The sequence below is a fragment of the Phascolarctos cinereus genome, unplaced genomic scaffold (assembly GCF_003287225.1).
Source record: "Phascolarctos cinereus isolate Bilbo 61053 unplaced genomic scaffold, phaCin_HiC Scaffold_4;HRSCAF=312, whole genome shotgun sequence".
NCBI classification, from domain to species: Eukaryota; Metazoa; Chordata; class Mammalia; order Diprotodontia; family Phascolarctidae; genus Phascolarctos; species Phascolarctos cinereus.
Window position 1 is genome coordinate 582013101 of NW_027555847.1, and position 27607 is coordinate 582040707.

A 27607-nucleotide genomic window follows, 5' to 3' on the forward strand; every position below is an offset into this window, starting at 1 on the left:
AAAAAATTCTTACCAGAAACAAAATTATGAATATATTGCAGATCATTAAAAGGAAATTTAAGAGGAATTATTTTACTTCTTCATTGGATAAACTCTGTTTTGGTCATACATTGTCAAAAATGTTAAATCTTGTTATTTGTGAACCTGGATCCTTTGACTTTCTGTGTGAATGGTTTATTCTGTATTGTACTGATTTCCTATTCCTATCCCAAGGTTACTGGCACCAAAATGTGTATACTTTTTCCGTATTACTTAACTAAGTTAATACATAGAGCATAAAATAGATTTTGATGTAATATGTTTGTCAATTATCAAATTATGAGCCAGGTCTTTCTAAAGTGTAAATAAACAATTCCTTGATAAGTCAGAGTGCCATTTGGTAAGGAACTTTTTAAGTAATGTACTATGGGTACCTCATGAGTAATATGAGTAATGTTGTTGATTTAGAGTTAATGTAGCTTCCAAGAAAGGAGTATTTGGCACATTCTAAATCCTGATTACAAATCAGGCACATTTGGATCCAGGGAATAGTTTATGCTTTAGGATAATCTGGCTCAAAATAATACTGTGTTTGATTACAGCATGTAACTGGTGGGATAGTATGCTAATGTGAAGAAAAAAACACTTTAAATTTTAGCTGACATCAAAATGCTTTAAACAGTGAGTATTAACTTAAGAAAATAAACCAATAATGTGAAATACAAAAAAGCTGAGTGAAATGTAAAGCATCAGTCAATGGGGGAACCATCTACTATGATTATATATACTTAACTTCAAATCTCCTGTCTATTCCTTAAAATGTATATGCCATTCTTTGCAAGCTCATAAACCACAAATAGCCACTTTTATAACTAAAACTCATCACACAGAAAATTGTTTAAAAAATTATATACCCCTTATTAGGATTCTTTTCAACTTGTTAGTCTTAGGGGAAAGTAACTTCAGGTGAAAATTTTCAATCATCTTTTCATCCTTGTATAATTCAAATAGCTAAATTTAAAAACTACTTTTTAAAGACTATAAAATTATAGATAACAGAAACACTCTCAAATATAATCACAACTCTGAACCACCCACAAAGATTTGTGTGTCCCCAGCAAACCTCCTCTAGCCTAAATTAAATTCATTTTTCATTTCAGAATTTCTCCAAGGCATAAAGACAGTCTATTTTGATTGTTGGATGGATTAGGTCTATAAAATACTTGTCTTGGCCAATTCTATTGAAGACAAACATTACAAAATAATAACTCCTCAAACTTTAATTTATATACAGAGCACAGCGCAACATTACTGGAGATGTACAATGATTATATAAACATGCTATACATATGTACAAAGGCAAAGAGACAGAATATAAAGTCTTTGCAGCCTCATTCCGAATATGTACAGTAACAAAGGATCAACTGACTTCGAAAACCTATCAGAATGTTATCACCATAACAAAACTCAGTGCACAAGTTGTGTTTAATCTTCCTCTGAAAAAAGTTGGCATTGAATGGCTGAGATAAAATGCAGCCCCAAAACAGCTGCTAAGTAATAAAAAAAAAAAGGGCCAGCCATTGCACTAGCTGGTCCTTTTCAGTGTCATATTTAGGAACCACATCAAGTCTTTTAATACGGTGTAGTCTTCAATGTCTGGCCCATGGTAACATGACATTATAAGTGTTCTGCCCATTGCAATGGCTTATCCAACAGATATTCAGCATAAGGGTTTGCCAAATTCCAAATATACATAAAATTAGATCCTATTTCTTTGTATAATTAGCAATAAAGGGACTCAAATAAGAAAAGGAATTTAAGGTGTAAGAGAATTTAATCATATATGACAATTCTGACTGCAATGAAACCATTATATAGGTAGAAGGAATTAGCAAAGTAAAAAGCTGTTGTTTTTAAAGGGTGCTACATATAATAGCTCATCATAAAAACCTGGCTTTAGGTTTTAAATGAATGCCTTCTCAGCACTTCAGAGGGAACCTTTTCCAGGGAGAATAGATGAGTGAGGGATTGAAGTTTGAATACTTTGATCTAAAAACCAGGATCTCAGAAAAATGGCTCTAAGACCCAAAGAGAAGAGGGATATGCTTAATCAAATTAAAAACCTTTTGTCGGAATGAAACTCTACCAACCGAGATTCCTTTACTGGAGATAAGAGGGACTGATACTTACCTTTACAACACCATTTTTACCCTTTGCCAAATAATAGTTTGTTCCTGGTACAGAGAGTCACTCTTTCCTGTTCCTTTGGCCCATCCCAGGAAAAATGAACAAAAATAGTTGCCTATTTTCTCTCTTGGTGGGGAGGAGGAAAGTAAATGGGGAGGGAGGGAGAGACAAAAACCCATCCAGATGAACCTCCTCAAAATAACGGTTCCATAACTGGTAAGTGGCTTTTTGACACTGAGCTGGAAAAATACTTTCCAGTAATATTTGGGGTGGCTATTTCACTACAGAAAATTCTTGGTATAAAAAAAATAATTTTAGGAATTTTACTTATTAAATGCTTCATCCAAATACTTTCTTGACATTATAAGGATATTAGAGAGTTGAACAGAGCATTGAAGCTTAAAGTATGTGCAACCTTACAAATCTCTAACATTTTCCTTTTTGGTCATGAGAGTAATAGTCCTATTTATAAAAACTCTGAACTACTTTTCATATAGTTCGGTCTATAACATAAGCAGTATCTTTTTCAGCTCCATAGTTCCATTTGGTATCACTAATACAGCTTCCAATTAGTCTGCCTCTGCTAATAATTTTAGGATGTTTATTGTCCAATAACCTAAAGAACAATTGGTCAGAAATAGCTATAAGAAATTCTCCTCTCTGTCTTTGAGAACTGCACCACTAAATTTACTCAATCAAATTAAGGCTTTGAGGAGATTACAAAAGATCCTTTCAAGTGTTAGTATAAAATTACTGGAAACAAGAATAAAAGCAACTTTAAAGGCAACAAAAGATTATGTACTATATACATAATATAGTAGCAAATATTTTATATTTGAGAATCGTTACAGCTTGCATTTCCCTTCCATTATTACAAATGATGAAAAACAAAAAATTGCAAGTAACGTGCAAATTATAAATGACGGGTCTTCCCACAAAACTAAGTCAATTACTACTTTCCAGTGTTATTTCCCAAATTATGCAGTTGCTTGCCTGCAAAAGCTGAAGCTGATTAGAAAGTTCTTTATAGTTTAAAATATTTCTTACTCATTTTAGGGAAAACCAAATAGTCAACTATTGAAATGAAAAATAAATTGGATTGTCACGGTCCATCGCAGTTATTGTTACTAGATCCACTTCATTTTTAGGTGTCCAAAATATAAAATGAACGATTCCTTATCTTCAAAATCATCTGTTCTTATAAATGCTACTTAAAACTTTGGTTGTTTTCCTGAAACACAAAAGAAAATTCTCAATAAATAAAACCTATGTTTATACGTTTTAATTGTATATCAAATCAATATTTTTAATTTAGTGTCTAGTAAGTACAAGACACAGTAAACTGATTATAAACTATACTATTATACAATGTTAAAATATTTAGATGCAATTTGACTATAAATAAAATTTTTGGTTATATTCAATAGGGCAAAATGTTGCTCTGAATATAGATCAGGAATGCAGCTTTTCCATGTAGTTAGCACATTAAAATATAACACATTTGCATATAAGAGACCAAGGGTGCTAGGCTGTAAAGGGCTTTTAAGGCCAAATGGAAGAGTTTCTGTTTGATTCAGGAAGCCATAGAAACCACTAGGGGAACAGCAATTATTAGACTTGAACTTTAAGAAAATAATTTTGCAACTGTGTGAAAGATGGATTGGAAATGGAGGAGGACTGAAGCAGAGACTCCACTGAGAAGTTACTGCAATAGTCTAGGCAAGAAGTGATGAAGGCCTGAAGTAGAGTGAGAAAGATTTAATGAGAAGGATTCTCCTAAAATGTTTGGATTAATAAGTGTGGCAAGATTAATCGAAGATCTTTCTCCTATTAGAAATGTTAATGCTGTAATTTTATTTGTATATAACATTTAATAAGGACTTAGAACTTAAAGTTGATTGAAATATAAACCAAGAAGGGGTAAACAAGGTTAGGACATCAGCTTAGGTGGCAACTTGTTTATTTAAGTCACTTGAGTTTTACATAAATGAATGCTTATCTTCCCATAAGATTACTGTGATTTACTAATCCATTGGACAAAATGGTCTTTTTTTTTTTAATCAGTTGAAATGTGATCTATATTTTCTTTTTTGCCACCTTTGTTTTGACAAATGTTACCATTTTCAATTTATAATTTTCTCCTTTTAGTCTTGTCCTTTCAGTCTGTCCATTTACCAGTTTATTATAATGATGCCACCAATTCTTTCATGATCAACTCATTAAGTCCTGGGTGAGTATGAGGATGTTACAACCCTGCTGCTGCTCAGTTTTTGAAGACCTCACTCCTTCTTAGTCTGTATCTCACAGATTATATGAGTCCTTTTAAGAACTTTCAGGAAGAATTCAAGCCTGCTTTCTGACTCAAAGATTTCAATAGTCTAAAATACCTTAAACAGATGAGAAGGAATGCTTGCTTGTACATCTGTCCCAGAATGCCAGTTAATTTTCAAACCCTTACTATGGCATTTCGGGATACATTCCAAAGGGGATAAAAGAATAGTGTCCAAGACACAGAAGTGATAGGTCTACCATACTTTGCTTATGCTTATACACCATGAAGAGTATTATGTTCAGTTTTGGACACCAAATTTTAAGAAGGCTTTTGACTGATAAGTTGGAGCAACCGGGATTGTGAAAGGTCTTCAGATCATGTAATATGAAAATTCATTGAAGGAATCAGAGATATTTAGCCTGGAGGAGACTTAGTAGTGGGACAATGGCTGCCTTCAAGTATTTGAAGAGCTGTCACATGGAAAAGGGACAATACTTCTTGTTCTAGGACCAGAAGGCAAAGATAGAAAAAGCAGGTGGAAATTGAAGAGATAGATTTAGGCTAAATGTAAGAAAAAATTCCTTATGCTTAAAGTTATCCCAAAGTAGAAGACTACGACAGGAGTACACCCATCTGGAGATGATGTGGAAGGATTCCTATTCAAGTTCAAGTTGAACTAGATGTCTTCTGAGGGCCTTCCCATGTCTGACATTGTATGAATTTCTGAAAATGAAAAAGTTTCAAGTATACCTCAAATATAGAGAGGCTTATCTGTTCTCCAGGCTGGAACCTTCATAATAAAGAGCAAAATAAGAGTGATCTTATTCTTCCTCTTCTGAAGTTTTCTCAATAGCATTCACATTGCCCAAACCTCCTAGTTTTGGCACTGCCCATGGAAAAAAAGGCAATTACATTAAATTCTATATGAGAGAAAGCTAAGTTCCTTTGAGAGAAGAGATAGAAGAGGGATATGGATATTCTACAGGAGAAAACAAAAGGAGAAAAGATTAAAATAAAGAGGTTTGGGAAGAGAGTAGGAAGCACAAACAAAGGAACAAGGTGATTGAGATAAAATATGATTATTTAAATGGAACCCAAGTTTGGAAAGGTAAACTTATGTAACAGTAGACAAAGGAAAGACATGAAATGTTTTTGTAGATGAGGGGAAGATTAAGGTTTAAGGAAAGTACAAAAGGGAAATGAAAGCAAATGGGAACAGAAAAAATTTTAATAGATTGCTTTTATCTAATAAAAGCATCAAAAAAAATTCACCAGACTCAAACTAAAAGAGAAGAAACAAGCCTTTCTCTTGCCCATCCATAAATATCTATACTTACTGTTTGCACATTCTCACATAAATGAAAACATTCCTTCAAAGAATCGAACATCCCAACTGCCGTATTTTCTAGATGCTGATTCCTCCTATCATAATAATGTGTTCTAACTTGTCATCTTAACCATTTCTGTTGGCCTGCTCATCTGTTTAAGTGAGTGCTATTATCTTTATGATTGCTATAAAAATTTAGGAGAGAAAAGCAAATGGTACTGGTATATCAAGAGAGCTGGACACAATAGCACCACAGGATTTTGAGCTGGAAGTGACCTTAACAAAATCAATCTAGTCAAACTTCCTCTTTTTATAGATGAGGAAAGCAAAACCCAGAAAGGTTTGATAAATGTGGTTAAATAGCAGAGCCAGGATTCAAATCCAGGTCTTCTTACTCTAAGTCCAATGTTGATAGTATTAAACCAAGAGAAGTTTCCTTCAAATTGTTAACTACTACATCTCCTGAGTAGGTTCTTCTGAAAGCACTATCCAGGCCAACTCTTAGGCCTTGGATATGTAGTTTTGGTCATTTAATCATTAAGTGCTTATGTGCAGAATGCAACTCAGTTGTATTTCCTATGTAGGCAAGTCAATAATCAACTAGCATTTATTAAGTGGCTACTTTGTGCCAGGCATTGTGCTAAGCTCTGGGGATTCCCACTCTAAAGGAGCTCACAATCTAATGACATGCACACACACACACACACATACACACACATACGATTTAAAAAGAGAGGAGAAAAATTCTCCTGAAGATGTTACTGCTTCACCTTCCAAATATAGACTTTTTAGAGCTGGAAAGGATCTCAAAGGTTATGGAGAATATTCTTTAAAACATCCCATCCAGTGATAACCTAAGAATCTGCTTCCTAAAGACTTCTGATAATGCCAGACCCCCTCTGAAAGCAAACTATTCTGCTTTTAGATAGCTCTATTCAGCTGGAATCTGCTTCTCTATAACCTGTGGCCATTGATGTCAAATCTGCCTTCTTTTACCAAGTAAATCAAGTGTCATTCCTCCTTCTATGATAGGTTCTGTAATACACTGAATGCTTCAAATGTTTCCTACATCTTAGACTTATGGTTCCAGGTAAAGAATCTGAATTAAAACAGTTTCCCAGGAAAGGCACAAAAATTCAAATGTCAATGAACTCGACACCATTAGTTGTGTTTACAATACAAAAGGATTTGATTTTGGTTCTACTCCTATATTTTTCCAAACTTAGTGGAAACTGAGTATTTTGCATTTATTTATACTTGATATCTGAGGGACATTTTAATAATGTAACCTGTGAGGACTTTCTCCATATCAATTATCCCTTTGCATAAAAATGTTGATTGGCCACCCTCTAGCTTTGATTCATTTTAAAAACTTGTATTAATGACCTATTATCACCCTTTGATTAAGGAAGAAGTTAAGAACACAATATTTTTTAAAAGGTGCATTGGTCAGAATGAGATTTACCAATGGAAAAGAAAATGAAAGCTCTTTAGAATTATAAGAATTCCACACAAACATAATAGATTAAAAGATTTAACACTGAAATTATGTATGCAGTCATAGCTCATGCCACTTTCAAATGCCTTTTGATAAAAAGGAAAGTTCAAAATAGGGTAGTAGCTTAGCCTTGTCCAAGGCTATATATTCCTCATATCCTTACAATCTCATGCTACTACTACTTAAACACATGCTTCTCAACTGGACTGTAGTCGAATAATGAATTCATCAAGCTCTGAAGTAAATTCAAGATAGTTCACATAAAAATATGTGTGCCCTTCTATGTGAATGGAATTATATTAAGTGCTATGGCAGAGGGCACAAAGCGAATTACAGTCTCTACTCTAAAGCAGTTATACTCTCATAAGGTTAAATCAGGCATGGACACTTGTAATACAAAGCAATATATGAAAAGTACCCAAAGAGCAAACTGTTATAGGAGTGAAGAAAAGGGAGAGATTACTTTTGGCTAGGTTAATATATGGAGATGGTAAAATCTGAACTGTGCCCTAAAGGATAAGTGACATTTCACTAAGTGGAAATGATGAGGTGAGCATATCAGGTGGACCAAATAGCACAATAAACTAGAATGAACCAAGAGCAGGGCAAAGGAGGAATGGTGAAGGGATTTAGAAAAACCGTCCTTGCAAGGATCAGGAGGAAGACCTGGAGATATTTAGTCTAAACATGAGATTTAGGAAACATGCCAGCTGCCTTCAAATATTTGAAAGGCTGTCCTATAAAATATATTAGAATTGGTTTACTCAGGTTTCAGTTAAATATCAAGGTGGAAAAAAAATTTCCTTATTGCAATTGTCCAAAATTAGAATGATCTGTCTTTGGAGGTGGTATATTCTTTGTTGCTGAAAATCTTCAAGTGGAAGTATCAGACATTTTAAAAATGGGATTATTATTCAGGTATTAGTTGTACTACTAGATGATGTCTCAGTCTGAGATCCTATAAAATAGGAGAAGAAATGATTGTTTCCTATAATATGTAAAATTATATCTATGTCCTAGATGTCATGTGAGATACTATGTGATAACAGCAGAAGGAATAAGGGATGTTTAGTCTAGAGAAGAAAAAAAGATAAATAATAGTTGCCTTTTATCTCATTTGGGCCTCAAACCACCCTGTAAGGTAGGAGCTATCATTTTATAAATACAAAACCTGAAGTTCATAGAGGTTAACCACCCAAGGTCACCTAACTGGTATACAAAGCAAGACTCAAACCCTATACCAGGGGTTCTTTACTTTTTTGTGCCACTGACTCCTTTGGCAGTTGAAACCTATTGGTCTCTTTTCAGAATGATGTTTTAAAATGCATAAAATAAAACAGATGAGAATAACAAAGAAATCAATTATTTTAAAATATAGTTACTAAAATATTAAACAAATTTATGGACTTTGGATCAAAAACCCCTGCTCTCTACCATGCCTTAAAAATATCAAGAGAAAGCATAGATGGACAAAGTATCAATTTATTTATTAACCATGGGAATTTTGGGGCAGCTAGGTGGTGCAGTGGATAGAGCACAGGCCCTGGAATCAGGAAGATCTGAGTTCAAATCCGGCCTCAGACACTTGACACTTACTAGCTATGTGACTCTGGGCAAATCACTTAACCCCATTGCCTAGCCAAAAAAACAAAACAAAACACAAAAGAACAAAACAAAACCATGGGAGTTTTGTGTTGGCCTGGGCTTGGAGAGATATATCAAATAACAAAGAATTAAAAACTTAATAGATACTCTAATCAATACTTGTTGAATTAAACTGATGATAAAAAAAAAACTTACTGGCTTCTGGAGTACAATGGGATGATCAGGCAGAAAATCTGGTTTCTTTCTACAGATGGAAACACTTGAAAGCTTCAACAGGAAATCTCTGCTATATTTAATTCTTTCTGTATACATTAAACACCAATTAGAATTTGACTAAGTAAGATTTCCTACTAGATAAGTTTTGGCACATTTCTTTTGTGTTTTATAGACTGAACAGACTATTTTTGGAGAAAAAAAAGTTAAAGTTAAAATATTCCCTCAGCTAGTTCAACTCCCTTCAATTATCCCTTCTTCCTGTGGATGAAGCCAGAAGCCAGACAGCCCAGTAAAGAGTAGTCGTCTGTTGGAGGGAGGGTGAATGCTTGAGGGAATGCTTACTAATGAGACTCTTCTAACTAACTCTATATGGTCCAACAGATGATGAGGCATTCCTTGGTGCTACAGGTTTTGTTAAATACAACTTTGATAAGAGCATTTCAATTTCTAAAATATTAAGAGGTTTTAGTTATGTGGAATATACTTGAAAACATCAGCTCTTTGGTTAGTACCTTGGGAGAGCAAATACTTAATTACTTCAAAACCACATTACCATTATCTTAAAACAATTCAAAATTAACAAAAGAAATCACACAAGTACCATAAGCTATAATATCTACTCTACAGCTAAGTAAATATAATAATACCACCTCAAAATAAAATAGCACTTAATAGTTTACCTAATAGTATTATTTATTTTCATTTTACTTTGTTGGCTCCAGTTCTACTTAATGCAGACAACTCCACAGATCTAAAAAAAAATTCCTATATCATCAGTAGAATATATCTATTCTCAAGACAATATACATTAATGTCTTTTTATCTGAATGTTGCTATGCCTTTATTTTACTTTTTTTCTTTCCTGTCATCCTTGGAAATAGCTATTCTGAGATTCAAGGAGAATCTACATAGTGAGGAAAAAAAGAATTTTCAAAATCAGATACAATAAAACTTCAGTAAGTTGTGTTGACTTTTTTCAGAAGTGAATGAGGTTAAATGTTTTATATGTTCAGTATTACACATATTAATGCAGCATTATGCACATAGTCAAAAGTATTTGTTGAATAGTGAATAAACATTTCATCTTTAATTACTACATAATACTAAACAGTAATTAGAAGCAGCATCATTTTCACATAACATGCTAAAGTAGCTTATGCCATATAAAATCGTATTTATAAGTTTATAATTATTCTTTCTTCAGCAAACCTTTCCTTCACAGATATTATTGTAAGATAAATAACATGCTCACAGACAAATCCTTACAAATTCTGAATTAATAAAATTTTACTATGTTTAAAAGATGTACAGAACACATAAAACAACACCAAAAATAGAAATAAGGTTAATCTTCACAACAAGCATTTCCATGTACTTAATTAGTCAATCACTACAATCTCATCAAGCAGTCTCTCACCCTCCAGATACCATAATCATAATACTCTTCCCTGGTAGTCTCAAGACAATGTTAGAAATAACTGGAAATCTGGGGCTCAAGTTTCCAAAATAACTGTTTCTTCATGAAATATAAAGAGGAATGGCAGAAAACCTATCTCCAACAATAAGAAAATCTGAAGCTGGAGGCAAGTTTCCTACAGTACAAAAGGATTTTTAGCCAAATTTTAAATTTCATTAGCCAACAACTGTATGTTGACTGAGGTATATATTAACACCAAAAATACTACTTTTAGTTGGGGATCTGGGGACAGGTTTACCTTTTTTGACTGGAGACTGATGCTGCTGTGGTTGGCTAAGACTTTGAGTGAAGGTTTGCATTCCATTAGTCTTACACTGCTGAACAGGAATAAAATGTACTTTTTAAATCCCCAATTTTAAATATTTCACAAATCTCTACTTTATTAAAATTATTTTTTTCTAATAACCTAAAATGTCAAAGCATAGATTTTTGCTTAAATAATAAGAAAACTAAACCATGTACTATTTCATTTGATCTCATCACCTCCTAGGGGTTCAATTATCTCTATGTTGATGATTCTCAGATCTACTTATCCAACCTATCTCTAACTGCCTTCTTAGACATCTCAAACTGGATGTACCACAGACTTCTTAAACTCAACCCAAATCCAATATTGGATTTTTTATGTTTCTCCCAAAAGCCTCTCTACTTCTGAACTTCTATAGTACTGTCAATGGCACCACCATCCTCCAGTCGCCCAGGCTTACAACTTAGGTGTCATCCTTGACTTCTCATTCTCTCTCACCATCCACATCCAATCTCTTGTGGAGTCTACCTTCGTAATATCTCTTGTAAATATCCCCTTCACTCCTCTAACACTGCTGACACCTTGGAGCACTACTTCATCATCCCATTCCTGTGCTATTACAACAGCCTGACAACTGGTCTCTCTGCCTCAAGTCTCTACCCACTCTAGCCCATCCTCCACTCAGCTATCAGCGAATTTCCTAAAACTCAGATCTGATCATATCACTTCCCTATTCATTAACTCCAGTGGCTCCTTATCACCTCTGGTATCAAATATAAAACCAAAGTTCTCTTTTTGGCATCTAAAGTCCTTCACAATCTGGTCCCCTTTCTACCTTAACAGTCTTCTTACACCACATACTTTGCAATACAGTGACAATGTCCTTGATGTTCCTCAAACAAGACACTCCATCTCCATATTTCAGGCATTTTTCACTGGTTTTTCCCATATGTGGAAAAATCTCCGTCCTTATATCTACCTCCTGTATTACCTAGCTTTGAAGCTTCAAGTAAAGTTAAAATCTCATCTTCTACAAGAAGCCTTTCATGATCCCCATTAATGTTAGGGCCTTTCCTCTACTGAGTATATTAAATTCAATCTGTATACATCCTTTTTTGTACACAGTTGTTTTCATGCTACCTCCCACATTAGACTGTGAGCTCCTTGAGAGCAGGGATTTTCATCTTTTGTATTTCCAGTGCTTAGCACACTGCCTGACAACACAGAAGTTACTTAATAAATGACAGATCCAGGAGCCATCCCTTGTAACAGAAATAATTAAAAAAAAACAGTTCAGCAAAATGAATGAGAACATCAACCAAATCTGACATTATTTGCAAAGTTCTATATCCAAAGTCCCCTACATCTGCAAATTAGGGAGAGGGATAGAATTTCTGATTTCTTCTACAGAGAATGACTTGGTTCAAATAATAGTTCCTTTAGGAAGCTTTTGCCTTTGCAATCATACAATGTGATCCTTCCCTCCTATAAATTTCCAAGGCTCTTTGTGGGTACTTCAATCATAGAGCTTCTGTTTTGCACTTTTCTATGTCATTTGTGTGTTTATTTTACTCCTTCTTAGGGAAATTAGGAGGCACTAGTCAGAGAAGCACAGATAGCCCAGTATAATTTAATCAGCATTAATATATCAATTTTCTCACCTTCAATAATGGAAGGACACCAAGTAGTGAGTAATGAAATGACTATATGTTGACTATTATTCTACTATAAGAAAACTATTATTCTGGACTACCTAGCCTATGAATGTCTTTAAATTCTTTTCCTAATTTCAACGTATATTCTAAATATCTGAAAAACTTACCCTGCCAACTCCACTTTGTAAACACTGAGTGCTGCACGGACTTTCATTTTGAAAAGTAAAGGGGAATGCTGCTCCTGTAGGGAAAAGATATTACCTTCATTAAGAGGTAAAAAAGAAACGTAACTAAGCAAAAGCCTTAATGAGAAAACTGTTGTTTTTAATATTTGAGTCTTAAAGTATTCTAGGCAGTAAAACAAAAGCGAATGACTCTTGGATTCCTTGGATTATTATATAAAGAAGAGTAGCTAGGTGAGTCCATCTTCCCTGAGAAGAAAATAAGAAGAAAAAGGCTTAAAAATAAGGAATTTATGTTAGCTACAAGAAAATATTTTCTATCACTGAATGTATTTATATGTAAGTTTTAGTTTTCTAGATTGGCTAAGGAATCTCCTTAGACAGCTTTTAAAAATAGGATTGATTTTAACATATGCAAAATAAGAGTACGATTCAAATGTAGGGAAACGAACTGAAGGTGTAGAGTCTACAAATCTTCTAATTCTTTGATATTAAATTGCTTACATTTCAGTTACCATGTTCATGATTTTTTCACACGTAATGACATTACACAATATAATACCAATTTTTAATTCGTATTTTCCATTTTCATTTGTTTCTATTATTTGGTTAAGTTTAATATTAACAGCTGAACAAAATAGTAATAGTTATTTGGAACAGACAGAAATCTTTATCTAGGATACTTACTCTTTTCAATGAATTTTCCCTTTAAGAATCATATAATTAATCCCTGAAGACATATGAGTTTGATGTAGAATGAAAATAAATGATTGCATTCTTCAAATTTAGAACGATTCCAAAATCAAATAGGAAACAAAATGGAAATAAGTTTGCAAAAAAGATCTTCCACATCAGATTATTGGAGCCTTAATACTGAGGTACTCAAAATAATTATTAACAATGCAATTATTTTCATCCAGTCAGTCAGTCAATCCAGCACCTAGCCTGATAGAAAATGTAGCAAAATAGATTTTAAAAGTTTTCTTTAACTTGCAGTATAGTAATAGGAAACGTAAAATGGAATAAAGAGGCAGCATAGTATAGTGCATAAGACACTTGATTTGCAATCTAAACCCAGGTTTAAATCCAGACTCAATACTCAATAGCTATACAACTGTAGGCAAATCGCTCACCTTCTCATAACCTCAACTTCGTGACCTATCTAAATAAGGGGCTGGCCTTGATAGCCTCTAAGGTCCCTTACATTTCTAACTCTATGATCCTATGATCCCTCAAAACCAATGATGATACTAAACATGGGAAAGGGACTTATGGAGTATAATTTGAGGTTTGAACTTCCTCAAAGTCAAAGTTTCTTAACTTAAGATCCTTAAACTTGTTTTTCAAAAATAATTTTTAACAACTATATTTCAATAAAATTTGTTTCCTTTGTAATCCTATGTATGTTATGTATTCAAAAGAGATCCACAGGTTTCACCAGACTGCCAAAGGAGCCTGACACACAAAACAGTTAAACACCTTGCTCTAAGTGAATTATCAAGGTAAAGGTATCAAGGTAAATCTTATATTCACAAATTATTGAAATATAAAATTTCAAAAATGAGGCTTTTAAATATGAAATATGAAACAGCTGTACACAACAGTGGCTAGTGCAACAGGATAAATTATATGTGAAGTATAGATAAGCTTCTGCTTTAGACTGGCTCACAAAAGGTTAACATACCAAAAAAAAAAAGTCAGAATTTTTCCAAAGAATCAACCAAGAAAGTTAGCTTTGTGAACTAATAGTTTTGGGAATAAAAGGTAAAAAGGGGCATTTCCGTATAACGTATCTTAAAACTTACCTATTTTCCTATGTTTAGGTTTCCAGAAGTCAGATTACCTGTTCCAGCTCAAAGCATAGCCCTAAACTTTACCAAAATAAAGTTATGACATAACAATCACCACAGAATCTATAAGTGCTGTTCTATAAGAACAATTTTTAAACTGCACTTGTATACCTAATTTTTTCAAGGATTTTTCATTCTTCAGTAAGATTCTGCAGTGATCATTGTCAATTGGCACAATTTGTGCTGGGGTACTGATCTGAGCAGGAGCCAGTGATCTGCCAAAATGAGACCTGAAACAAAAATACACAAGATTAATTTTAGTCAAGTACTAATTTACCTCTCACCTCTGCTGGTCTTTCACACTACGTGTGAATAGACAATTCAGTAGTGTTTATTTTTCTTAATATTTCAGGTATTTATTAGAGAATCTTTCAGGTTTTTTTTAACCTTCACACAATAACAACATGGCACTTTTGAAGCACCAAGCCTTTTAAATACTAATTGCAAAGAGACAAAAAATTCAGAGATAGAACTACTACGTTACTCACCATGGGGAGAAGACAGATGTCTAACTGGTCTTGCTGGCTGAAGCGGTTTACCAATCAATTTTTTGGTTTCCATTATCACAAAGACATTGAGGTTCCATACTTTAAAAGAAAAATTATAGTTACATAATGTGTTTTAACTAAGAAAATGAAATTCTCAATTACATTATTTGTCTGAGTTCATAGAACTTTATAAATTCAGGTTATCATAAAACTTCTATAACAACAAAGATGTGCCAATTTCAAGATTGAAATGAACTCAACAATTAGCACCTACTGTGTAGGGCTTTATGTAGCTACTGGAGAGATGTCAACTTTAGACAGGATATTATCACTATCTAGTAGAGCTAATACAAGGATAAAATATCAACACAATTATAATTTATAACATGATTAAGTACAATAGAGTTGAAAATCAAAATGCTATCTGAAACTCAAGAGAGAAGGCTATTGCCAACATAAAGGAACAGGAAAGATTTCTAAAAACAGGGAGTTTTTAAATTCAGTTTTAAAGGCTGGGGAGGAATTCAATAGATAAAAGGGGAAAGACAGGACATCCAGGTATAGAGAATATGAGTAAAAAGGGCAGGGTTGAGAACAGAAAGTACTTCAGTTTAATTTGAATGCATTGTGAACAGAGGAGAATATGAAATACATCTGGAAAGGTAGGGTTGCACCAGACTGTGGGAGGCCTTGAATGTTAGGAAAAGATGACCTGTGGGTTATCTCAAATTCAACAAATACATGTTATCTTTCCCAGAAAGCCCACCGCTAGTCTCAAATTCCCTGTCTCCATCAATGCTTGGGGCTATGGGCTTCTGATCGGTAAGAATATACCCTATATTGTCACAGATTCAGACCTACTATGCTACTTTCCTTGATCATCTCAATGTTATACCACCATAGGACTATCCCATACCTCTTTCCAACTCTATCTCTGAGAAGAGTAACAAAATCAAGACCACCAGCCAGAAAAGATTTGTCAATCAATTGCTTTATGACTCCACCCCTGGCCACAACTCCCTTATATGTGTTGTCTTACCTTACTAGAATATAAGATCCTTGAGGATAGGGATTGTCTTGCTTGTTTGTATTTCCATCCCCAATACTTAGCACAGTGCTTGGCACATAGTATGCTTTCAATATTTCTTCACTGTTAATGCAAGACCACTAACTATACTTCGGATCATCCAGATTCAAAACCATAGAGTCATCTTAACTCTTCCCTCTACTTCAATCATCAAGCCCTATTGAATCTATACATGTTAAAACATCTACCCACTTCTCTCCAATTGTACTATAATGACCTCAGTCTAGATCCTTATGACTATTTCAGTATTCTATTACCTGGCCTTCCTTCTTCCAGTCTTTCCCCTCAACAAGTCATCCTCCACACAAGTGCCCAGTTGAAATTCCTAAGGGGCAGGTCTAACCCTGCCAATATCCTATACTCAACTTCATTCCCCCCCACTCACTGTAAGATAAAGTCAAAATCCTCTATTTGACATTTGGAGCCAACTTCTGGCTCCAATTTATACTACCAAGCTGATTACACATTACTCCTTCTACCACATAGTCTACACTCCAACTAAACTGGCTACCTGCTATTGTCCATTCAAGACAATTCATTTCCTGTGCCTTGGTAAGTTGTCCTTCATACCTAAAAGACTCCTTTGACATTGCTGCTTCTTAGAACTCCTAACTCTCTTCAAGACTCACCTCAAGTGCTATCTCCTTCAAAAGACCTTTTTGATACTACCAGTTGTTAGTTACTCTGACTTCTCCCTCAAGAAATCACTTTGTATTGTAATGTATCACTTGAAATACAAGCACTGGAACATGTGCAAGCAAATGTGCTCACGCACACATATGCACTTACACACACACACGCACATACTATGTACATATCCTGTATTTACTTATTATGTTGTATCATCTCCAATAGAATATAAAGCTCTTTGAGAGCACAGCCTATCTCATTTTTGTATTTGTATCTCCAGCACTTAGGGAAATGCCTGGCACATAATAGCAAGACTAGAGATGATTAAGTGAATGGCAATGTATTGACAGGAACAATAAAATAGAAGGGGAGGGAAAGAGCAAATTTAAGGAGAAAAAAAATGATAAAACCACTCTGGACATCATGATGTTGAAGTGCTGGTAAGGAGGAGTTGGCAGATGATCAAAAGAGAAGTCAAGACAAAAAATACGTATTTGAAAGTCATTTACATAGAAATGGGAATGAATAATATTAATAAGGAAGAAATAAGAACAGGGCCAAGGACATAACCTTGGAAAACACCTCTTTCCTTAAAGAATATTTAGGAAAAGAACAGTCAGCAAAGGAGACAAAGTCAAAATGATTTATAAAGACAGCAGAATTAAGAGAGTGTGGTACAAAATGCAAAAAGGGGAGAAAATATTCAGTAAGATAGGATGACCAATAGTACCAAATGCTGCAAGGAAGTGGAGGAAAATGGGGGGGGTATTGAATTTGATTAGGGCACTGACAACCTTTGGGAAAAGGATTTCTGTAAGGCAATAGAGGTAAAAGCCAAACTGGAAGATTTAAGGAGAGAATGGGTGATAAAGAAACAGCTAGTATACAAATTTATCAATTTTACAAGAAAAGAAAATGCAACACAGTTGGACAAAGTAGAAAGGTAAAGAAACAGCTGTGTTTTCACTTTTCGGATTAGGGATCATGTATGTTTTTAGAAAGACAAGAGGATGCCAAGATGTACAAAAGGAAAATATAAAAGGGTGAGGAGAGAAAGAAGGAGAAAATCAAGAACACAGAAGATTACTAGCCTTAGTGAGGAAAAGAAAGGCAAACCTCTCCTTCGAACAGAAAAAAAGAAAATTGAGTTATATAGATATAAATGATTGCTTGAAAGGAGCACTTGGAAAAGCAACACAAAGTCTACAATAAAGTTCTAACTCTGATGCCTCATTGTAGCATGGAGATGGCCTAAGTTTCTTTAAGGCTATGCCACTGGAGTCAAAGCCCTGGCTAGAAAGTCTCCTAAATTAGGAGGTCAAACAACTGAAACTCTGTCATCTGAGGCCCACTTTTGCTAAACACAGCAGACTCATTGGCCAAATGTTGATCAATGACATTTTTTTTTCTGACACGAACAATTTACAAAGACTAAGACACTGTAAGGTTGTGATCCACATTGTTGGAATAAGTGCCCACAATAACTAAATCATGGATCTCTTAGTATCAACACAAAGAAACAGATTAAACAACCACTTATAAATTCCTCTTTCTCTTCATCCAGAAAGCCTTAAGAGTTTGGCACATCGCGTACAAATCAGGTACCAGTGTACCTGATATTATACCTCAATTAAAAACATTTCCTTTTCTTTTTTTGAAAGGTGGGAGGACAGAAGGGGCAGGGATAAACAATATACAACATAAGATAAAATGAAAACTCCTTTATTCGAAGAAAAATGGAAGAAGAGATAAAGAGGTAAATATGAATAATATCTGACCTATGTACTTCACAAACAAAGTAATGCCATGGAAACTTTGGGGGCTTGTTTTGGGGTTTTGTGGGGTTTTTTGTTTTTGTTCTTATTTTTGTGTCCAGATCTATGACTTCATTGCTGTAGCGAGCTCCAGGAGAGGACCCTCTCCCAATGCAGCTCCACAACCTTTCTGAAACTTAATGAGTCTTAAGAGAGCTTTTCTGGGACACTGAACTACTTGTCCAGGGTTAAATAGCCAGTATATATCAGAGGCTTAACTTGCACTCAGGTCTTCCAGACTTCGAGGCCCACTCTCTATCTTCTACCACTACAGAGTTAAATAGTGCAAGATATAAAAGGGGCATTGCTTCTACTACATACCTCTAGGACTTGAGGAAGAAAGCACTTTTGAGAACCTTAAAGCACCATATAAATATGAGTTATTATGAAAAGAATGTTGGAAGAAAGATACTATCTATAATTCTAATTATTTTACAACCTCTAAATAATTACCTTTTTTAGGGCTGTATAAATTTTACAAGTTAAAAAATAAAAACTGAGAGTTTCCCTTACTAGTGTGTGGTAAAACAAGCACTATTCCAAAAAAGCAATATCTGTTTATTCAATTCAATGTTTAATATTGTCAGGAAAAGAATGTCAAGAATGATTTATTAGTCAATTGCTAAAGAATACAAATACTTATATTGATCCTTTTTGATACTACAATTCTGACAAACAGAACTAATTAAAAATTCAAACAAGTCTAAACACAAAAAAGAACTGTTAAAGTACACTATTATCTAGCAACTTTTTGCTATCTATGTTGCCAATACAGCATTAATGGAAATGTATTAATAGTATATGTATAAGACATAACTATATCACGAAAGGAAGTCTCCTACTAATGCTAAAACAAAAGATTTCACATAAAACAAACATACCATGATATACTCTATTACCTAAAAACCTACATACACTACAAAATCTATAATTCACAACTAAAAATTTTAAAAGATTAATTACCAAGTTAATAAAGTCTACAAAATAACATCAGATGCTACATAAATTCCAGTTACTCATTCACTGAATGGACAAATCCTGAATGCAGAATTGAGTAAGTTTTCCTTGAAACAGTTGGTATTACCTAGGGCAGGCATTTGTGATGTCAACAGTTGCAAGGGAAACAGAATCCTACATACAACATTTGGCAGCAAATGGTAAGACTACCAAAATTATTAATGTTTAAAAAGTTTTAGCATTTATAATATTTCTGCTAGAAATTTAGAACTTTAAACATTCATTTTGATCCAGCTAGTCATGAATTCAATAGATGCCTACAAGTGTCTGTTGCCACAAATGTATTAAAAGTTGTGTTTTAAATATCATAGTATTATAGAAGAGATGCTGGTCTGAGAGTCAGAACTATTTTCCAGTCTCAGCTTTACTACTAACTAGCTGACTATAAGACCACGAGCAAGGTGACAATTTTGGTGGCCTGTAGACTTCATTCCTCATCTATAAAATGAAGTTTGCTTAGATTATTTCTAAGGTCTTACCACTAAAATTTTATGTGTTTATGAATAATAAATCTGGAAAGCCCTACAGCTTTTCTCCAGTTAGTAGCAAGTCAAAAGTACAATAACATATATGCATTAACTTGAGGTAAGCCAAAAACACTAGCCATTGCATAGTGTTGCAGTAAAGAAACTACTGACATCTAGTACTTTCTTTTATTTCTGAATAATGGAAAGAGATAAAAGATTAAAGGGTAAATTAAAATCATTAGTCAAGTGTTGCCTGACATTTGGTACCTAGCTTTTCAATAATTAATGTGAAGACAGTCACATTCATGGATGAAAAATCAGAGGATCAACAGGTATGTGCCTAGACTGTACTACCATGACAAAGCCATCGCTCTCAGAAATTAACTTTTTTAATTGTATTAAATATGTTACCGGACCACTTTCCTTTTGTATTCCCAAAGTTCCCTTTGAAAGCACAATGGAATTCCAGGTCAAAAGCACAGTTACTTACACAGTTTTAATATGCAAAATTAGGTACCTAGAAATACCCTCTTAAACTGAACTTACATATCAAACGTGGTATTATTAATCCTTCCTGATATCAGGAAAGAGGAGAAATATTTGAGAAATAAGAGGGATATAGAGAAGTTTTAAATGATGAAGTCAATCATCAACCGATTAATTATTCCATATGACAAGAAAAAATATTTAATTCTACTCAAACTCTAAAATCTTGCTACATCACATTAGGAAAGTTAAGACCTCTTGAAAATGAATGCCACATTTCATGAGTGAATATGGAAAGTGGAGAGAAAGCACTTTGCCTTTTACAAACCTTAAAAGGCACTTAATAAAAAATGTGTGTTCAACTGCTCATTTGAAACACAGTTAGGAGAACAACAAGAAGGGAATATGTGGAAGTAGAAATCATGTATGTGGTCCCAGCTGATGACTCTCATAGTACTATACACTTCTTCCTTTAACCTGAAAGTAATGTCTATACAAATTCAGACAGTTTCACTCTCTAGGGAAAAAAAAAAGTGATGCAAACAAAAAACCAAAACACTAAAGAAGGAGGAGTGGGGAGAATGGGGACACAATTTTGTCAAAATACCACTTAATTTACTACTTACTAATCAAACAACCAGATCCTGGAGTCAGGAAGACCTTAGACACCTACTAGCTTTGTGACTCTGGGCAAGTCACTTAAACCTGTTTGCCTCAGTTTCCTTATCTTTATAATGAGCTGGAGAAGGAAATGACAAACTACCCCAGCATCTCTCTCAAGAAAACCTCAAATGGGGTCACTTAGAGTCTGAAAACACTAAAAAATGACCAAAAAAATCAAGTATTTCCTAAAGCACTATGTACTAGATTGCTAGAGATACAAAGAGAGAAGTGAAAGTTCCTATCCTCAAGAAGCTTACATTCTAAAAGGGGAGCCAACATATGCATTTATAAGTATAGGCAAAATAGATACCAAGGAGACAGCACCAGAAGTTTGAGGGGTAGGGGAATTTTGAAGAATAACAAGTGGGATTTGAGCTGAGTCTTGAAAGCCATTTATTTGAAGCACTTTTCTATATTAATGTCAATTAACCCTACATTACAAAACTGGCTTTTGTGGTTATGATACAGAACATGTTCCTCCCACCCCCCTTTTTTTTTTTAGCTTTTCCCAGTTTCTCTTACAGGAGATTCTTCATTTGGGATCCGTCAACTTTAAATACAAATACACACATACACATACACACACATATATGTATGTGTGTATATACATGTACATACACACACACACATTCTGATAATCGCATTTCAATAGAATTGGTTTTCTTCGTAATCCTACTCCGTACTTTTAAGCATTTGAAAACGTTCTGAGAAAGGTCCCATGAATTTCAGATTGCCAAAGGGGTCCTTCCATAGGACTCACAAAAGAGGTTAAGAAACTCCTAATATAGGAAAAAAACAATACTACAAACAAAAACAAAAACACCTGATAGGGGGGAAAACCTAACAAGCTCAGTTTTGTCATAATACCATTTAACCAATTAATTAGCAAGTATTAATAAGTGCCCACTATGGATCACCGTTAGCCTAGTGAGGAAAGAGGAGGCATGGGACACGGACACGGACGGACGGACACACACACACACACACACACACACACACACACACACACACACACACACACACACACACGCAGCCCCTCCCCCCAAGCCCTGGCTCCTCGGCCCCCTGGTCTGGGGGCGACCCGCCCGATGACCATAACCGCCCTCTCCCATACCCCACCACGTCGATTCCCCCTTCTCTTCCCTCACAAATCCCCCTTCGGGACCCCCCCCCCACCTCCCCAGTCCCGGCTCCTCCTCCTCCGAGGACCGGCCACCTACCGCCTCAGGATCCGAGAGAGCTCGGGGCGGGGGCGGCACCGCGGCTTCCCAGCACTGGGACACGGGCCCCCGGCGCAGCCACCCCGTCGGTCCTTCTGCTCCTGCCTCCGTCGAGGGCGCGGCTCCCTCCTCACGCTGCCTCCTCCTCCTCCTCTGGGAGCGGCCGCGGGGTAGGGAGCGGGATCCGGACTGGGGCTAGGGGGCGGGGGAGGGGCAGGGGACGGGGAGGCTGGGGTGGGGCCGGGAAGGGGCGGGGAAGGGGGCGGAGCCTACGAGGAGGCCGGGGCGCCGGCTCGCACCTGCAGGAACCGTTAAACGGGCGGCTCGCGGGCCAGTGGGGGCTCGCGCTCCCCCGGGCCTGGGGAGCAGGGAGGAGGAAGAGTACGCTGCGGGGGGGGAGGGGTGGCGGTGAGGCGCTTCTAAAACCGCCCCCGCGGGCGTAGGCGCAGCCTTGCTGTGGGGCGGCCCTCCGGGGGTCCAGTGAAGGCCCTCCTAGAGGGCTAGACCCGGCTCGGGCTGTCAGGCGGAGTTCAGAGTCTGCCAGCAGTTTCCGAACCTTGAGGAGGTTTGAAAAGGGGAAGAAGTTAGTTTCCACAGACTAGAGGCTACGACAATTTTTTTCAGATCAATTTTTTCAATTAAACATTTATTTTCTTTCTTTCCTATACACACGCACGCACACTCGGGGAAGAAAACCCACAAAAACAAGTCTCTTGTAACTCATAGGCGCAGTCAAGCAAAACAAACCACTACACTGACTTTATTAGTGTTTTCTGGACGAGATGCTTGAGCCTGAATCTGTTAGGGTCACCCGTTGTCTCAAATCATCTTCTAGATTTTTTTTTTTCAATCAGACCTGAGATTTTATTAGAGACATGGAGAGCTCCGATAGAAGAACTTCTCCAAGACGATCAGGGCCCTGAAAGGTTCTGTGACATTTGTCCAGGTTCCCACTCTCCCCATTATATCAACTGACTTCAAAGCCAATCCTCTCCAAGCCACCACTAAGCCAGGCTGCATCTCTGGATAGAAAAAGCCTCAGGAAAATCCACCCCCAGCCAATGGGAGCAAAAGTCAAGGTAACTGCCCTCTAGACCCTTTAATTACCATCAGTCATCAGCCCCTCTCCCCCGGAAAAGAAAGAATTGCTGAATGCAGAGGCTCCTTACTGCAGAAATAACTTGGCTAAAGAATGCATTAGAAAAATATCCTACCACCTAGAATCTTGATTAAATTTAGTAGCTAGATCCAGGGATTTAGGTCACAGTCTTTCCTTTCTCAAAGACTACAATTCCTATCCATATACTAGGGGACTTCAGCATACATAATAAATGTTTCCTCAAATATTAACCTCATAGTTTCTCAATTTACTCAAACTCCTGTATCTTACTGCAGCCGATCTATACATAGGGATGAGCACATTCTTGAGCATGCCATCAACCACAACTGTTTCACATCCATGATCGAGAACTCTGAAATGTTGTCCTGTCCTACACTATTATTCCTTTCCCTCTGGGTGCCTTAATCTTCTTAAATCTACTCTTCACCTTTACCATTATGTCCAATCCCTCTCTCCCCCTTCACTTTCCTCCCTAACCAATCTTAATCTTTTAACAATGTCTGTACCTTGTACCCTTGGCCCATCCTGTTGCCACTCACACGTTGCCAAACCCTAGCCCCTATTCCCACTCCACTTCTACTTAAGTGCTGCTGGAGACAGTTCTACAACAGCATTGACTGGATACACTACAATTTTATATTATGTAATGTGAGCTGCTAAGACTTTATCTTGGTATAGGGTGTAAGATGTTAGTCTATGCCTAGTTTCTGCTATACTATTTTCCAGTTTTCCCAGTAGTTTTTGTTAAATTGAAAACAATTCTTCAGATGTAGCATGACCAGGGCAAACTACAGAAGGACTGTCAGTTTTCTCCTGGACACGGAAGAGATAGAGATAGAGGTGGATTTGTGATTTCATTCATGGCCTTGTGACCATGGACAAATCACAAAGGCTCATTACTCTAGTAACCCTCTCAGACTATAAATTACTAAGAAGGTGTTGAATTGAACTAATAAACAGAGTATCTGGATGATAAGCTTCTATTAATACAGACTAAAAGCAAAAAAAAATACAGACTAAAAGCAAATGATCTTTGGGGCAGCCATGTTACATTATTGATATATTCTAAGTTTACTTCTCTCCCCTATCTTCCATTTATGTAGTTGATTTTTTTTAAACCAAATCTATTAATTTACATTTATCCTTATCAAAATTCATCTTATTAGATTTGGTCCAATGTTCCAGCCTATGAAAATCTTTTCAGAACCCGATTCTGGCATTCCAGTTTATGACATCTGAAAATGTTATTTATCTCTTTATGCAACTTATTGATAAAAATGTTAGTACAAAGCTGACAGGTTGTTCAGGAGATCCCACTAGATCCTTCCTTTCAGGTTGACATTGCTGTATCAATGACCTACTCTTTGGGTCAGATCATTCAACCAGTTTCAAATACAAACAACTATCTCTGAGTAGTAGTAGCTGCCTCAGTGGGGACCCAACTGGCCAGATCCAGTGAGTTAATTCTCCTTCCTTCCTTCTTTCCTTCCTTCCTTCCTTCCTTCTTTTCTTCCTTCCTTCTTTCCTTCCTTCCTTCCTTTCTTCTTTCCTTCCTTCCTCCCTTCCTCCCTTCCTTCCTTCCTTTTCCCTCTTCCTCCCTTCTTCCATCTGTCTACATGGGGAATCATACCCTTACATGTAGTTGCTTTGCCCAAAGGAATATAAATTTTGATCACTGAAACCTTACAATATATCTTGGGGTTTGGGGCTAGATATTTTTTTCTTCCCTATTTATTTATCCTACCATTTTAAAAATTGGGACAATTAACTCTTTTGTCCCATGTAGTTTCATTTATGATTTCTTTTATTTATAAGACCTATGCCTTGCCACTGGACTCAGATGAACCTGAAGAAGAAAGTGAGGTGATGACTTTGCACAGCCCTGTCTCATTTAAATCCAATTCAATTATAAGTCAAGACATCACCCTCCTAATGTCATTGGTCCTCTTTGAGAACTAAGGACAAATAACAACAACAATGGTACTATTGTCTAGTGTGAAGGAGTCAAACACAAGACCCACTGACCACATGTGGCTCCTAATACTCCCAACTGGAGTGTTCAGTTCAGTCTCAACAGCCTGAACCAGACTAAAATGTAATTGTGAAATATTAAACAAAATAAATAAAAATGCAGTAAAACACAGATAATATTAACATGCGATTTTTTAAAGTCAATCTGTTGCCTACATTGATCCTCATACAGTTCATCAGGCCCCATTTTTATATAAATTGAATACCACTGATCAAGCACATTTTCTCCATGTTGTCTACAAAGATAGCATGAGATTTTACCAAATGCTTTGCTAGAATTCAGGCAGGTTATGTCTATTGCATATAGGTATGCTATGTCTGAAACATAGACACAGGCTATGTCTATAGGCTGTTTCTTGACTTAACCAATCTAATAACCTTGTCAAAGAAGAAAATGAGATTAAAATTAATCTCATGTTACCTGTTTGATAAAGCCATACTGGTTCTTAATTGTCTTCACTTTCCAAATGTTTGCAACAAACTGTCCTGTTATTAATACATTGTAGTGTTTTTATAGGACAAGCTCACTTGCTTAGTTTGAAAATTTCACCTCCTTCCCTTCTCTTGAAAATCAGGATATTTTTCCTTTTCTAGGTCTGTGATACCTATTCTATTCTCTTCCTTTTTTTTTTTTTACAGATCCCTCATAGTAGCTCAACAATCATATATGCCAAGTTATTTTAATACCAAGAAATATTCTCCATCCAGGCTCAGTGAACTAGGCTATTCTCTCTTAGCATCTTTTCACTTATTTTAAGTGCCAACTCCTTGTTAAACGTTTTTGTCCTAACCTCCCTCCTTTAAATGATCTTTTAAATGATCTTGTCTTTGGTAGAGAAAGCATGCACAAAATAAGAGTTGATTATTTCTGCTTTCTGTTAGTTACTCATTACAGTTCCTCCTACTTACAAGGAACAGCCTTAGCCTCACAGTAACAGAAAATTATAGAATCCCAGAGTTGAAAGAGATATTAAAAAAAAAAAAACAACACCACAGTTCAAGCTATATCTGGACAAGAATCTCCTTTCCAGAACAGGACAAGTGCTTTATCTACTTTATCACTAAAGCTATGATGTAATACAAGGAGAACTTTTCTGCTGCCAAATGAGAAGTTTTGAGATTTTTCCCCATTGTGGGCAAAGAGCACTCCTAATGCCTAGCTTTTTTTTAATGGCTACTGTCTGAAAAACAACTTGTGTGGTTGAGGAAGTGCCATTAGGCCCTCCACTGGAAGTAACAAGAGATGAGGAAGTAGCCAGGGCAAATGAACCATGCCCCTGGAGCCTCTGGGGACAGAAAAAGAGGAAAAAGACAATCAGAGAGAAGAACTTTCATACTTAAAATTATAAATGTAATCTGTCCTGCCCCACAGTATGAGTCCCTGAAAACTTTGCACAAGGTCAAGTTCTATTCCAAACCCCATCTAGTTAGCCACACCAAATGTTTGTCTTTTACCAGACAAAACTGAAGAAAACATAAAGTAAAAGACATTTAAAATAGAATAGCAAGTAAATAAAAAGGAACATCCCCACACATAAGCAGAGGCACACTCACCCACAGATTCCCCCACCGCTAATGGCAGAGAGAACCAGCTCGCTCTCCTCTGACTACAGATCTACTTCCCCAAATAGCCCCCAAGGCCTTGTGCTGTTCTAATGCCCATCTGTGGAACCACTTTCTCTGTTTGATCTTTCCCGGTGTAAACCTGCTTGTTGTTCGCTGAGCTCCTGCTGCCACCTTCTGGTCTTCTACATAATTACGATTGCTGTGCTGCTCCTTCTCTGAAGGGGAGCGTTTATTTTGGTCAGCGCAGCCCAGACTTCATTGTTATTTCAGTCTTTAGACAGTAGGCCACACTTGTCCAAATTAAGGAGATTCCCTTAAATCAAACCTGCCTTTTAAACTCCTTTGCTTCCACTTTAGCAGCAGTTTTGCCATGCCAGCCGGCTAGATGATTTGGAGTGCATTATTTTCAATTCCCACAATGCCCCACTAACAAATACAAAGCCATGCAGATTTCCTAGGATCTTTACTTAGTCTTAGAAAGACTGGAGAAGATATTGTGGTGCTAATGGTCGTTGTTCTGCAT

General features: G+C 36.2%; 1 protein-coding gene across 4 annotated transcripts; it reads right to left on the reverse strand.

Annotated features, from left to right (window-relative positions):
- Positions 1–2981: 2981 nt before the first annotated feature.
- Positions 2982–27124, reverse strand: CUNH8orf88 (chromosome unknown C8orf88 homolog). Of its 4 annotated transcripts, none has more exons than XM_020972869.2 (7): positions 27073–27124; positions 22368–22923; positions 14984–15082; positions 12631–12704; positions 10800–10875; positions 9064–9170; positions 2982–3397 (listed from the first exon to the last, which is right to left on the reverse strand). In XM_020972869.2, the coding sequence occupies exons 3-7, from the start codon at positions 15054–15056 to the stop codon at positions 3374–3376; spliced, it is 354 nt and encodes a 117-aa protein (XP_020828528.1). In that variant the 5' UTR covers positions 15057–15082; positions 22368–22923; positions 27073–27124; the 3' UTR covers positions 2982–3373. The 4 variants fall into 4 exon arrangements, with proteins under 4 accessions (XP_020828528.1, XP_078009783.1, XP_020828525.1 ...); XM_078153657.1 differs by having other exon boundaries at positions 10800–10878; positions 27073–27120; XM_020972866.2 differs by lacking the exon at positions 27073–27124 and having other exon boundaries at positions 10800–10878; positions 22368–22934.
- Positions 27125–27607: the final 483 nt, after the last annotated feature.